The sequence below is a fragment of the Opisthorchis viverrini genome (genome assembly GCF_000715545.1).
Source record: "Opisthorchis viverrini unplaced genomic scaffold opera_v5_8, whole genome shotgun sequence".
NCBI classification, from domain to species: domain Eukaryota; kingdom Metazoa; phylum Platyhelminthes; class Trematoda; order Opisthorchiida; family Opisthorchiidae; genus Opisthorchis; species Opisthorchis viverrini.
The window spans coordinates 931,510-947,018 of NW_008751664.1; the positions used below are offsets into that span (position 1 = coordinate 931,510).

At 38.5% G+C, this 15,509-nt stretch overlaps 1 protein-coding gene across 1 annotated transcript in view; it reads left to right on the top strand.

The window, feature by feature from the left end:
- T265_00779 (hypothetical protein) overlaps positions 1-15,509 on the top strand; it is a gene marked incomplete at both ends in the record, with an annotated part of 135,400 nt that overhangs the window by 93,317 nt on the left and 26,574 nt on the right. The window contains one exon of the mRNA XM_009164651.1: positions 8,649-8,724. Within this exon, the coding sequence (XP_009162915.1) occupies positions 8,649-8,724 (76 nt within the window). The remainder of the gene's footprint in view (positions 1-8,648; positions 8,725-15,509) is intronic.

Sequence of the window (15,509 nt, forward strand, 5' to 3'; positions counted from 1 at the left end):
CTTTTCTTTTCTGGATTCACAAACCGAAACTAACGATATCCTCGCGCCTCCACTAGAAAGCGGATTTGTTCTGAGTTTGTTAGATGCCGGTCATGGGGAATTTTAAGTGCACTACTTTCAACCACATGGAAACAAAACTGTAGTTAGCGAGGACTCAAGGTGAAGCGCACAAATACCGGTCCTACCAGAGCACCCCTATAGTTTCGATAATATATCTCTCGCGTTTCAAGCCGCATTCTTCTAAAGTGGTTTCTAGAGTAAAGTTTTCAGATGCTCTTTCTCGTCCTTCTATTATTTTGACTCTTAAGGAATGCTGTTAATCAAAGTGTAACTTTAGCCCCTTAAAAACGGCAACCTCATCTTGGATTTTCACCCTCAACAAAGAATGAACGTAATTTTGAGGCCTGTGACAATAACCCTAGCTGCAATTGCATTCCTTCAAACCAACTTCTTTAGTTTCTGCCACGATTGAGTGAAGACGGTGGAGAACGGTGTTTGAAGTAACGAGGCAATATAATGGTTCCCCTCTATGTCAACAAAATGTGAACCAAATTGGGATGTTTTCATTCAGTGATAGCCTTTGTAATGAAACCAAAGCGTAAAAAGCGTTAGTTGCCGGAACTCTTTTGGAAACCATTGCAGTTTTTTTTCAAGAACCCATTGTCACACTGCGTTCTGCCCCTTAGTCAGATAGATTAAAGAATAGAACGTAATTCAAAACAGTCTCCTTTGAAAACGACAGACTCAGACGTGACAGAGCCTACGGAAGTCTGTTTGTCCCATTCCATCTCTTTGTCTCTGAAAACCACATGAGTCTTTTTGTTTGTAATTTCATGGAATGACCATTTGTTTTCTAGTTAAATGTCGAGTGTATAAGCTTCATTCCAAATAAAAACCAATAGTTTGACCCATTCCAAATAGTGTTCCTGTCTTCAAATAACGTGAAACCCTCAATTAAACCAATCAAATGCAAAAAAACAGTAGTCACATAAAGAAAGCATCGGGATGTAAAATAAAAAAGTCAATTTGCAACCTCGTCAAAATCTTCATGGTGATACCTCTCACAATATACCGACATCGTCAAATTTAATGATTGTGCGGAAAATTGTCCATTTTGTGATCATTTTTCAACACTGTTCATCTTATAATACCCTTGCGTAAAATGTTGTAATAGGATTTAAATGCAATTTAGATCCGTTGTCAATTAGTTGGGTTGTGTTTTTCCCAGTCACTCCTTGACGTTTCTAAAACTGAGCCATTGTTGAATAGTTCCCTCCAGCAGCATCAAAATGTTCAATTTACCGAACACGTTCATCCAATAACCTGAAAAGTTAATTAGAGCAGTGTTTTACCAAACCCTGAGCTTATTTCGTCCTACATTTTCGTCTACAGCATTTCCCTTTGTCATGCTTAGCATTCCTACAAACCATCAAATAACCCCGTGCACGGAGGGTTAGCCTCAACAAAGAGGATCTACGGCAAATTTTTTCCTCAACTTTATGTAAATGTGGCTGGTATAGTCTCGAATACCAATTTTCCCCCTTGTTTTGCATTGCTAACTGTCTTGGTCGCAGTGAACATCATCGGAGATTTGCAACATAGCCTTGCTAAGCTTCGCTAATGCTACAAAGTGCAACTGCGGTTTGTCGACTGACAGTAACAGATTATTATTCTATGCAGAAGCCGAAAATTACTCTCTTATTTTAGTTTATATAAGAGGAAATACTTTCTTTGCCATTACTCGGTGGTGCCAAAATGGTTTTGGAATTTTTCCTTTTGCCTCAATAAAGCTGACATGGGCACGGTTGTGTTGGACGTACTAAGAGGACTTCCGCGCCAAATTGGAAGACTAATAAATCACTTGCTAAATCCAGCCACTGTGCATGTGTTGACTCAAAGTTGAAATTATTTAATCAGTGTTGTTTAGGTGACGATTTGATAAACTGTGAAAATTGCCAAGCAAATTGAAAAGATGTCATTCCCGTTTTTATCAAAACAGTTGTCATTGAAAAGTATCTCTGGGTTCTCCAACCACTATAGCAGTTCGAGCAGGCAGTTTGGATAAGATGTGGGGCTGCATTAGGGGGTTATGTGTTTGGAAACAAACCAATGTGTATATATACAAAAATAAATTATAAAACTTTGCTTAAATTTTTATAAAGCCAGAAAATTACTCGTAGATTATTACCGATAGGATGTTCTGATCTGTTGCAATTTATGTTTAGCAGACTAAATCACTGCAAGATTTTCATAGCGGGTTTTCTCATCTACTCATAAAACTGATTGTATGAAGCAAAAGATAGTAAAGTCAAAAAGTGACAAAATATTGTAACAGCGTGATGTATGAGAGTTTGTACCCCTACTGAGCCCGTTAGCAACGATTCCGGTGACTGCCGATTTGAACCGACGGCGTTTGGGATAGAAGAATAAGCGCACAAATATTTGCTTTTTACTTTCATACATTAATTTAATTAGTCCTTCAAAGCTTGCAACTTTCATGTCGCGCGCGAATTTGCAGAATATTATAGTTACGTATTTGAGGATAAACAGGTGTTCCAGTAGCTTGCTTGTTGTGAGAAGAGATTAAATTGGCCACCATAAATTAGTCGTTGGTAACTTGTAGTTGATGAAGTTATCTTAGGTTATTTAAAAAAGCACCGATCCATCCGTCGTTGAATTTATCGTGGATAGTTGGCATAAATTACGTTTAATTCAGAAAGAAAGTTATTCACGTCTCAGTGGAACAGGGTAAGCCTTCATCAACGCCTAAGTACAATTAATTATTCGTCTTCCTTAGGCCAAAAAAAGTCATTTTTTGCAATTACGTTAGTCCTCGGTAAAAACGTCGTTTGTTTTATGGTACACCCGTTTGCCTTCCGTGGATTTCCGTGCAGATCACATTTCTGTACACGCTGATTTCAAATTCGCTTCTGTTGTTATGTTCATTGCTTGTTAAATCAGTTTAACCATAGACTTAATTAAAAGAATTGTGTAAAGGAATACTCCGCACACAACACAATACAATACAAGAGATTTTTATTTTATATTTTCTCTATTTGGGTACAAGTGTTCAGCATGATGCAGATAGCCTGTATATTTTCCGCCATTTCTCCATTCTTGTCTTCCAGTCGTCCGGGCCCGGTAATAATACTAGGAATCTTCTGGACAGGTTCCAAGGTCATATTTAGAAATACATCAAAAGTTTTTCCCAGAGCGGTCGTAACACTTATTCTCTAAGATCTGTACCGGGTTTCGAAAACGGAATTATAAAAGAACTGTAACATTGGCGGCTCAACGGCCTTACACTAAATTGGATTGTACGAAAAAGCAGAAAACCACAACAGCTTCCTAACAAATTCAGAATCACAAAATCTCCATTAGGAAGTAATTGTGGTTGCGTTTTGTCACAAGTGTTTCAAATTGTTGTTGATTCTACATTATGCTACATCCGAACTAGTAAAAGTTATTGTGCTTTTGTAACGTTCACTAGCTATCCAGCTATATTCCCGTAGCACTCCATTGAATAAGGTCGAGGGGTCATCATATAATTTATTACCAAAGCAGGTTTCTGCTTTTCCATTCTTCAGTGGTGATGAAATTCCACGGTTCTGAATAGCTGCATACAATATGATTGGAAATTTTTCCTTCCCAACACTTTGTCAAGGTAGGTACTGATAGATTAGTCTTGATGGTTTGTAGAAAAAGTTTGCGCAAAAACTTGCATGTTAATGATATTTTCCTTGGCCTTCCAAAAGTCACGCGTAAAAGTTTGCTTGACTTCAAATGATTGAAATAAAACTGATTGAATGATTGGAACCCACATTCTGCCAAGTAGCTTGATGACCGGCCAAACCATAGATATAGTCGATTTAAGCTCCTTTCGTACTTTCAGCGGCTGCTTATATTGCCCCCAAATCTTGTCTCGGTCAAATTCTGTGTACACTCCGGTCAAGGTGACCGGAAAGGAATAGTCGGTGTACGGTTTCTTACAGCGTCTCATCGTTAAATGAGCTAAGCATTTCGTTGCATCATTTTTGAACTAATTGCTGAATATCTCCAGAAAATGTAGTTCTATCTTTTCAAATAGATAAACGATAATCACTTAGAGTAAAACCCATCAGACGCAGTCTTCAAAACCAGTGAGCTGACGAACTGTGCACATTCTGTGACGTCGAAGGTAGTAAAAATCTGTGTGCATCAGATGTAATTAGTGTGAGAGGGTTCCTCTAAATGAGGAAGCGTGAACAGGCGTGCGCACATACCCATCGATGTATGTGATCACTGAAGACCGTTGTTAAAACATTAAACATCTATCTGTAGGACATTTTAAGTCAGTATGCATAACGGTCAAACAAGCAAACCCTCTATTACATAGATAAATATGTACTGGCTCTTAAAAATATCACAATCTAACTTATCGATGGTGTGATTGAGGTTAGTGGTCCGTAACCTCCATAGAGTGGATATTTTTGCATTGCACAATGTGTGTACATCAACCATTGGTTTCTACGGCAAGCTTCTACTCTCTAGATTCCGCATAAAGTCTAGTAGTGAAACGAATTTTGGACGCCCTTTGTAAAGTTTGATTGCTGCCACTTCTGGCTCATAGCCCAAATGAACCGCCTTCGGGTTAGTGGTGTGCGCCGTTATATCAACAGAACTGTCCTCCATCGTCAGCTTATATCACAGGAACTGAAGATTCGTTTGCCTCGGAGTAGCGTGTTGATTAACGGAAGCAACGTTTCTGTGTTTTGGTCTGTGGAGAAAGTGCATAAATTTCATTCATTAAAATATTTATCTAGAAATGACTTTCTGCGTTTTAACTGTTTGTCTGGATGGGCCACTAGTTGTACAGTGCTGTTATTTCGTTTTTGTCAGACCAAAATAATTCAGCTTCGGGGATGGGGAATAATTAACCAGTGCCAGAGTGGTTTAGTGAAGGTGGTCCAAGCAGTTATAAACGGATTAATTTGGCTTAAAACTTGGATTACTGCAACTGGCCTGGTTTCTAAACAAGTGCACTACCCTGATTTGCTATTTTTTTCGAAAACAAGAATTTATGATGGAAACATCGCCCAGAGTTCTTGGTAAATGAGTGCACCATTTTACTATAAAAAGCAAAAATAACGCAGGCATTTCCTATGTCAACTTATAATCGATGCAAAATAGCCACTGATAGGATGCAAGAAGGGAACACGTAAAATTACATGCATATTAGGATACTATTCTCGAATGTGGTACAGTACAAATGTGATCCTGTTAAAGAACAACAAAAGTAAACTGACGAGCCTCAAACGGAGCTTCTTTATGTCAGGCGTTTTGGATAGTGAATAACCATCAAAATCGTAAAAACCATATCAACGAGTAAATAAATTCACCTGGTAATTCATAAAAGTTCTAACTCAGTTTCCAACAACTTCGTTCTTACGTATCACACAAAACATGTATGAAAACAACCACCGAGATTGAAACGTGAAAGTCTAAATCTTGAATTTTTTCACCTTTTCAGCATCAGCTCGGACTTTCCAAAAACCATCAATCTACCACATTCCTTTACTAAATGGACGTCATCATCTGAGAAGTTATACGCATCCACCGTCATCCACACTCTTGTAATTATTAGCCTGTTATCCTCTGCACAGGGCTTTTTAAACCTAACTTACTTCCTTACAGGAATTTATTTAAAAAAATTGTACATTGCTTGTCTGTGGCATCATATAATCTGTTTTTTCCAACGTAGTCACGCATACCCGTCAGTATAGAGACCGTTTACGATTATCTTTCCCCGTATTAAAGTATTTAAAATCCATTGAAATGTTCTTTTTTTATAAAAAAACCGCCACCAAGTTCGACCCTGTGCAAACCAACCATTTTCTAACCAAATGGTAGCTAACTTGAGCGATTCTCAAACGCTTTTGCATGATCAAATCAAAAGCAGCTTGCTTACGATTTTCCTATTAGGCATTGAGTCACAAGTTTATGTTTATCTGATCAACTCCAATTAGTGTGATTGTCGTTGGCTGCCATCCGATCGAAGTATGAAAGAACATGTCTCATGATCGAATGGCTTGGTAAACAGTGAGTGGAAATAATGATCAACAGATTGCGTAGATATACCACACGCTAAGCTCTAGTTTGGGATCTACTTTATTGTAGTCTATTTTTGAAGATCATGGTCACACATAAAAAGTACGTCCACACGGTAAATATAAAAAGGTGTACAAGAATGTTCTAGTCCGGTAAGATAAATCCCAGCGCGTGAAAGAAGTTTTGGTGTGGAAACACGCTAGCTTAGTCAAGGCTCACACGTCAAGCACAAGTTTTTAGTCATGATTGGCTAGGTGTTAAAGCCAATGGCAATGATGAAGACTCAAAGACACTTACCACGCAAATATGCAGAGATATTGCATAAAATCGTCTTTCGACTGCAGTGAACTAATCTGAAAATCCAAGTAACGGTTATTTGGCACTTAGCTCTGAAACATTACAATATACTGGTATAGATGAGTTCAACTCGTACTGAGCGCGATATGTATTTATCAATGTTTGACAATTTGACGGTTAAAATACACTAATGCAATAATGCCCATGGGCAGCACCACATGGTATGCCATGACGTATTTTGCTGAAGAGGTCTATTCAGGGAAAAGCATTCATAAGAGGAAATCACGTATTTTAGTTTCCTTGTTCTTCTGACCACATCTTGATGCAGTGATTGTACCACAAGATAGCAATTAAGGGCAGAAATCATCCCACACGTGATCCATCGTATATTCAATGCTTGTTGGCAACGAAAAACGCCGTAACCGATGCATTAACCCGAACCGGGTAGAACGAGTTGACCCAAGTGAAAGTTGCTTCCTTGGCCTAAGTTCCTGCGGTTGACCAAAATACGCCCAATAGGTTTACTCAAAACTGTGAGATACGGTTCATAAATAATCGACAAATTCCAGAAATAACACAGTGCAGTAATCAACTTTCACAGTAAGAGGGTTTTTGGCGTACTTGTTGGAACGAATAGGCAATCAGCTTTGGAGTGTACTCCTTAAAGCAAATCGATTTTTGTTTGCCTCCCGGAGGATAACTCCATTAGGCAACTCACCAGAGTGAATTCTGGGAACTAAAACCTGATACTGTTATGTGGGAAAAATAGCAATTCAACAGTTGAAATCATATAAATGGCCTGCTAGGGAGAGAAACGCATAGTCATTAACCATTTCATGATAAACCAGCTTGAGAAGGTTCTTTTATGTCCAGAATATTTGGTTATTTACTTCTAATGTGCAAACTGCTGATAGGCTTACTACTACTGCTAACTACTTTTGTTGCAACAGCTACGACGCAGAGACTACTCATTTCAGAGTGCATCCTAGTTGGGGTAGTTTTTCAATAATACAGGACTAACAGCCAATAGCTCCCCAAAAATCACAATTTGATCTTTAGCCTATCACTGCATTGCCGAAGCCGCGCAATCAGCCATAACTCTAATGGAAATGCTTCTACTTTTTACTCAATTAGCCGGTGATTCAAGATATATAGACGCTGCAATTTCACTGATAAGTTGGTGGAGTGCGCATCCTGGTGATGCTTTTTTATCTGACCATCTGTGAACCTGGGAGTCTACCACGCTCATAAGCAGTTGGCTGGATATTCTGAATAGAGATCGATCCCGATGTCGAATCAGTGAGTGAAGGCTTCTTTGAAAAAACGTGATTTCCTCCAAAAAGTCGCAGCCACACGAAATCATCAAATGGGTGAATATAGATTGTTTCACTTTTTGGACTGCGCCGGTGATTACCACGCTCTTGATTCAATTATCTCACTCTCCGCCAATTACTTGTGTTCGTCTACCCGTTTGATAAGGCTGTACATCGAGACAGAGTGACAGCTTGAGATAAATTACATATTATTTGTCTAGAGCTGCAACTCGAAAATATGTGTAAACCAAATATTTGCCCATTGCAACGCTCATTATAAACACTGAACTATCAAAATCACATTCGAGGTCCTCGAATTTCCTTTGTATTCTGATTCCTAGTCAGTGTTTTCTGACAGAAAAATGTTGAAATTAGGATTTTCGTAGGAGACCTTATTGAATGCGTGAGAGAAAAAATAGCGTGAGACGTTAAATGTTCCCGAAAAACTTTACAGCTATTTTATCCAATGGGTGTTTCGATAAAATGCTAAAAGCTTCTTACTTTGGTCAGAAAGTTTTAGTTTAGCTCTTATTAGCCTGAACTCACACTTCAGAATTTTGTACTCAATTCAATGTTAAGATCAATTTGTGTAAACGTATATTTGATTTTTTGCTATCTGGGATGTGTCTGTTACATGGAAGCGCATTTTTTGACAAATCGTATACTAATCTAATAGATACGTTGAACAATATTAGGTGGATCGAGAAGTCCTTGCTGACAGCCAGGTCGCAAGGGATAGTCCACCAATTACTTCTTACAATAAAAGGCTACATGCGGTCTACAGCTTCCCTCATCAAACCATCTGCAATCAGTTTAAAACAGATGAATCTTAAACGCCTAATAGGAAAAGTCATATTAAATTTTCATTTGGGTAGATTTCCAGCAAATCACTGTTATAAGTGGTCTTCAAATAAAATAGGAATATGATATTTTATTTTTCTCATTATGTAGACTGTCAATCAGAGAATGCGGTCGCCACCCTGCATACCATGTGAAGTAACACCAAGTCAGTTGAAATGTGGAGCGGGTAAGTGTAAAGCTTAGTGCACAAACGTTTTGTATTTTTGAAATATATAATCAACATTGATGCATTATTGCTCGATACGTTCACTCAGTCAACTTCTTTCATCCCGTCCGTGACATCTCGTTTACTACTCTCGACCTGTAGAACAAATTTAACCTAATTTAAATAAAGAAACACTCTGAAACGGTTTGATTCATCATTTGGTTGAGTGCGTGCATGATACTTCACACTACTCGTAGTGGACAGACTTCTCCCTTTGTCCCGAACTTATTCCTATTGAAGCTCATTCAGTAACTGTCCTCAGTAAATGAGCTATCGGACGCCTTTCACGTGGAAATCGATCAGCCCCATCGAAAGTGCAGTTTGCGAGGCATTTTACAAATGTTCAAATGTATCGGACAAAAACTGAACGGACTTCAGATGCATCTCTCAAGATGTTTGGGTTTCTACCAGCTGGGGATTGATCAGGCTGAGTTCATTGGTGAAGGGGTGTGAATCCATTTCACAAAGTAATCCACTCAAGCAAACTTACCCACTTCAAAGAAACGAGACAAGCCATATTTGCCACTAGACTTCGGGCATTTAGTGTTTTGTAACATGTTTAAATCCTATCACTCTATAATAAGACTTAACACTGGGGAACGCACTCCGAGAAGAGATCAACCGCCAGAAAAGACCATTATTCTTCAAACCCTTGAATCCTGGATATACATCCACTCAGCGAAGGTCACAAACTACACACAGAGACCGATACTAAGCAACACATCCCGAGAAAAAAGCAGAAATGTCAACATTTTGTCCCCAAAAACTGCACCTATGGTCCTTTTAATGACCGTTGCGGGTTCAGCAGACTTTTATTCGGTCACACAAGCCAAAGGCTCAGTGTGTTTGAGGGATTGTTTTGTCTGTATACACTACATTAGACGTAGATTATTACATTGATGAGAGAAACCGCCGGCTATAATCATTATTTGTATGATCAAGATCTCGTGATCCTTGAGTATCGTGTGATTAAAATCTTCCGAAACATAGGTTCGAGTAACGCTTTGCTACGCCCCATAATAACTGCTTGTGGTCATATTCTCTGTACCTTTGTTGTTATTATAGCCATACACTGCATTTTGTCCGTTCTCTTCATATGCATTATTCATACCAACCGCGACTGTTTGCGCTTAGGAGGAGATTTAGCTTGAACATGATTCACCTCAAATGCAGCATGAGCTGCAAGACATTCGCAGAGATGCATATCCTACAGTATTTCATTTCTAATCGATGAGCACTGGCTCTTGGTGATTGTTTAGCAGAAGATCTCAAATGTAACTTGTCTGTTTAGCAGCAAAAACATTAAAGTTAAAAGACCACGTGGTTTTACTGTCAACCTAAAATGTAAATCGTCGTTTTACCAGAAAACTTAATCTATACAGGTCAGAACAACAAATATTTGGCATATGATGGGCAAATTGAATTTCCCAGGAGGGTATGTCCGACTCGCTTTACACAAGCGGAATATTAACCAGTATCTCTTGCCACGGATCATTCATGCACGGTATACATCAAAAAGACAGGCACAATAAAGCGCTTGTGTTATACATAGGTGCAGCTGACGGTTTTAATTTTGTCATCTACGCATGCAATTTTCGATGTTTAGCAACCATTGATAATCCCAAATTTAAAGGATCATTTTCATAACTACGGCGGACTACCTTCTGAGTTTGATACACTTTTAAACAAAATGACGAGTGAATCTGCTTGGTGCTGTGGATATCAAGAGAGATTTTTGGCGGAATATTGTTAATAATTATTTTACGCTACAAGATAAATGTTGACCTTGACATCAAAATTGATATAAAGTGACCATTCTATTCTATTCACACATTTCTCATGAGCCAAAACACTGGCCTGTTTCTGGCTACGTGGATTGTTTCCAGGACTTTATATACATTTTGCCCAATCTTTGTACCTTATTTGCTGAGCAGGTTGTATCACTTATAGAACGCCAATCAGTCGTTATGATATTCGATACATCGTGATATATTTACATTTGCACTGCACTACTCATAAGGTTCATTACATATATAAATATATATATAGACTATCAAACTGGAATCCATTGCTTAAGGCCTTTTACTACAGAAACATTGCTCACCAGTTACCGGGCCGAATACACACACCTTCCTGCGGAAGACAATTGTATGGGCAGGGGCTGTTTCGAATTGTGACGAGATGTTGGAAGTTAAAGAGGGTGGTATGAGTGAATCTGAAATAATGTACAGGAAGAGGTTACACCAAGCATAGAAGAGCTTAGCGGTCACAATATAGACCAGCAGATCCGTTGTTATACCAATGAAGATTTAGGCCTATTCAAAACTTTTTCCAGCTGAAAAACCCTATTTATGAATAGTGAGATGCTGGTTCACAAACCGGGACATTAGCTATGCAGCACATCAAAAAGGCCATACCGTTCGACGTCGTGCAGGTTTTCACTATTATGCTTCTCCAGTCATTTTATGTTCACCACACTGAATTTTTAGCTGTTTTCAATAATTTTCGCTGCCATTGCTTTTTCGGGTTATTCTGGCAAACACTGTTACTCGGAACATTTCGTTTACAAAAGTCAGACAGAACGTCAAATGATGAATAAAGTCAATGCCACATTTTGCTTGCAACCGTCCGACCAAATTTCAGACAAGTTACACCATATTGTTTAAATTTTACTCGACAAAAATGGCTGTCAGCCATGATGTCTCATCCCTACTTGACAGTATCCGGTGTATTCCAGCGCATTACTTCGACCAACCTCAAAATGAAAGCGGAAAAATAATTCAGCGAATTACCTTACTTTCATGAAGTGTGACTAGTTCGGGAAGACGGACATGCTCAAAAAAAGACTCATATATCTAGGTTCAAGATAAACAGTGAATCAAATTAGTCGGTTACATTGTGAGTAATATCTTATCAGTCTGTATTCTTCCATCAACAGCTATAGTTGCAGTCAGCATTACAGTTCAGATAAAAAGCACTCAACAGATTACTGACATCCAACAAACCTACCGATACTTTGAATTCGTACATTCCAACACACCAACGGACAACTCAACGATGATATTTCCTATGCTGCTGGAGAGACATTTCCATGCGAAATGCCAGCTCAGCATTCCCAAACACGTCAAGTAAAAGCGCGCAAACCTCAATGATGTTTGTTATTCTTGTCTTGTGCATTCAATCGTGACTCATTTTGAGCAATTGCGGGAGAAAAACGTATTGTAGGATGAGTGCATATCGCACATTCTCATCCGTCGCAAGATGAGCGAAACAGGGCAAAATGGATGAAACAGAATGCGAATCGAATAGGCTCCACAATAACTTGCATTAACCGTGCCCAGTCAGCAAAACACGGTGGTTTCTAAGTTACATTTGGGGGTCCTTTATTTCTCGTCCTTTATTTATTTGCACTTTACGAAACTCTGGCCCGTTTGACAGGTGGCATTTATTTTGAATTTTTAATGATGGAGAAAGTCCAATCTCCGGCATTACATTTTATTGGAAAACAAGGCTAATATCTACAACACAGTGTAGTATCATGTTTGGTCAACCGAACACCCCTTGATGTGCTTCTCGAGCATTCCGCACTTTGTACTACAGGTACATTTGTTGATATAAACACTGTTGAATAAACTCATTTCAGCCTCTTAGCAAGAAGCAGTTTTATTGTGAACCACTCACTCTCGCAGAGATATACTTATTGTGGTCGTAATCAAACCATGAATTCTGCCTTTCTAAACACAACTGCAGCAATATCGCCAGAAGGTGTAAATAAAATTAACTCTGTTCTTCTTGGACACAAAGTTAAGGATTCTACCACAACGCTTGGACTTTTACGCATTCCGGACACAGAATTTTCTGACTAAGCCTACATCAAGCTGTTAAGGTTGAATAAGATATGCAACAGAGAGGGAATGCTGGGTAAATTTTTGTTTCTACACTTTATCCCAGAGTATCTATTGAAATATCCACTAGAAATGGTAATAGAGTTGTTTTCAAGGCCTCAGAATCACGTTACATTAAGTAATTTCTTTAATAAACTAAAATCCTCATCGTTGTTTATAGCGGAATCCGTGAGAGCTAAAATTTAGTGGATAAGTGTGTAAAAGTTCAAAAATTTCCTCACCATACTAATAGGCAATTGCTTCGCAAACAAATGAAAATTAAAGACCACAAAAACATACTATAGTATGGACTGTAGTATGTTTCAAAAAGTAATCCAATAATTACGACAAATTTAAAACAGTTTTTCAACCAATTTTGTGTAATCATCTTACTCAAGTCAATGGCTCGCCATTCGCTCCTTTGCTATATGGTGCTGGGTTCATACAATCATAGCGAAATATGACAAACATGTAAATGGGGTCATTGATCTCCAACAGATCCAACTGTATTCAAGTCCAATTAACATCGTTCATTTTAGACACTTATGAACACAAAGAGCTTGCAATTTTTTGCAACAGTACATTTAAACGTTGTTTTGAACCAAGGTGCAAAGGTATTTATCTTGATTTATCATCACTGTGCTTCTACACTTCTAAGATTCTTATGTTGTTTGCCTTTGCCCACCAAAGCACACTTCTGGCAGATTAATGAACAACAGAGTAGGATACTGAGGTCAGCCAACTCTCAACTTTACAAGACAAGGTAGTCAACACAACTTGTCGTTCAAATAGCGTTGCCTCCATCAATTTGTGGTCGGTGTTGTCGGCGTGAATTATGAGTGAAGTATACAAGAGCTAAGGCTTGAAGGACATGTTGGGAGCTCCGACAGAATGCAGGGAAAACAGTATCGTAGTTTCCTGTTCATCAGGTTGGTGTCTTTTTCTCTGAATAGCAGTATTGTTTCGGTTCCTTGGGGATCCCATCCGGCGAATCAACGCTGCGCTGCAAATAACGACAGAATTTGTCTGAGTGGCAACCAACTAAATGACTTTAGGAGTTAAATCTGTATGAGGTGGACGTAGAAGTTTTGAAATTTTTCGGGGTTTTTACAGGCGCAAAAGGTTTGGGTGTTTTTTTGTGGGCAACAAACATTTGCGATGCACCCGTTTAAAAACCGAAAGCACGTGTTTGTTTCATAGCTGTCTTACATCGACCATCTTCGGGAAGAGCGGTACCCAACATAGTCAGCATTTCCCACTTCCACACACAGCAGAACGTCAAAGTCTATCATGAAACTTGTGTGTAGCTCAAAGTATCAAGACTTGTCATACATAATGACTCATGGTTAACAAAGATCTGCAAATGGACTTTGACTGTCCTCAAAAATATCATGAATATTTATCGTCAAGAATTTCTTTGCCGGAAAACTTATTCCTGATTTTTCGGCTCAGCTCAAAATTGTATCGACGTAAATAGCACAAACAAACACAGGACGATTTTAATAAAATCCAACATAATGATGTGAGTACATGTTGCTCTTTCGTTCCGGCAACCAAATCAAAAAAGCACAGGACACTTCATAAACGATTATTTGAAACACCCCCAAAACTGTTTTGCAAATGGGGGAATTTCGCACATATACACGAATCCCGTTGGGCTTATTAACCTGTGGGCGTTTAGTCAGGAAACTATAAGTGAGACGTTATTGTACATCATTAATAACCGTGCATTGATGGTATCTCTCAGTCCGGTGACAGAACTCTTTCAAGCTAACTCCAAAGCTAAGCAAAAGGGCAAACAGCTACCTGATTTACAAACAATGAACCTTTCCTAGATACCAGTAATTTAGTTCAGCATCAACGTCTTATTGTTTTAAGTGGCATGGAAGCAGTAACACCTAGAAGACTGATAACTTGAAAAACTCTGTATACCGGTTTTTCAGCTTCTATAGGGCAACAGCAGACAATCGTAGGCTTCCCCTCAAAAACCCGCCATTTTTTCAAATGTGGTAAAAATGGGATTTTATCTCAATAAATCATTCTCCATTGGATACTTTGGATGGTTTGCTTGTGTTTCAAGAGTTTACAGCTTGGTGTTTTACAATACAACTAACATATTTCTATGCATCAGAGGTGAAATACCCTTGTAGACATGTCCACCGTTTTTATTCCAACGGCCTGCCTATTGCGTAATCGAACGTATCTACCGTCTAAATGTCCTAAAGGTTAAGGTTGTCTGCATTCCAGTAATGCATTTACCTGCGCAACATGGTTAGAATTTTCTTGTGTACTTTTACTGTTGTCACCACAGAGGACAGTAGAGGGAAATGATTGAGCAACCGATAAAAAGCAGTTGGTCACATGTAGCAAGCTTTGTCCGTTGCTCAGACATCGGGATGCGGGTCAGACATTTGATTTGAAGAATGCTAGCCACTCAGACAACAAAAATTCAAAAGAACGTGACAACGGGTGAAAAACGGTCAGATGGATGGGTAATTATTTCCGAGCAATAATGTGCTCAAGCAGAGTATTCAGAAAGGGTATGAAAGGGCACCTATACAATGTTAGGGTTTACCAGTTTTATTTTACAAAACAATTTAGTTCGTGAGAAACTAATGACCATCTTTTCGGAAAAACAGAAGTGCTCAAACGTTGTAAGTCACTTCATTTTATTGCCAGTTAATTTCTGTAACTCTTCAAAAGCTAAGAAAGGTACACAGAAATGGAATTTTACTCTGCATTTGACATTATTTGAGACAGACTGCTTCAAATTTGACATTGGATACAGCTTATTTACTTACTTATTATTTACTTATTATTTATTATTTATTATTATTATTTATTTATTATTTTTTTATTTAT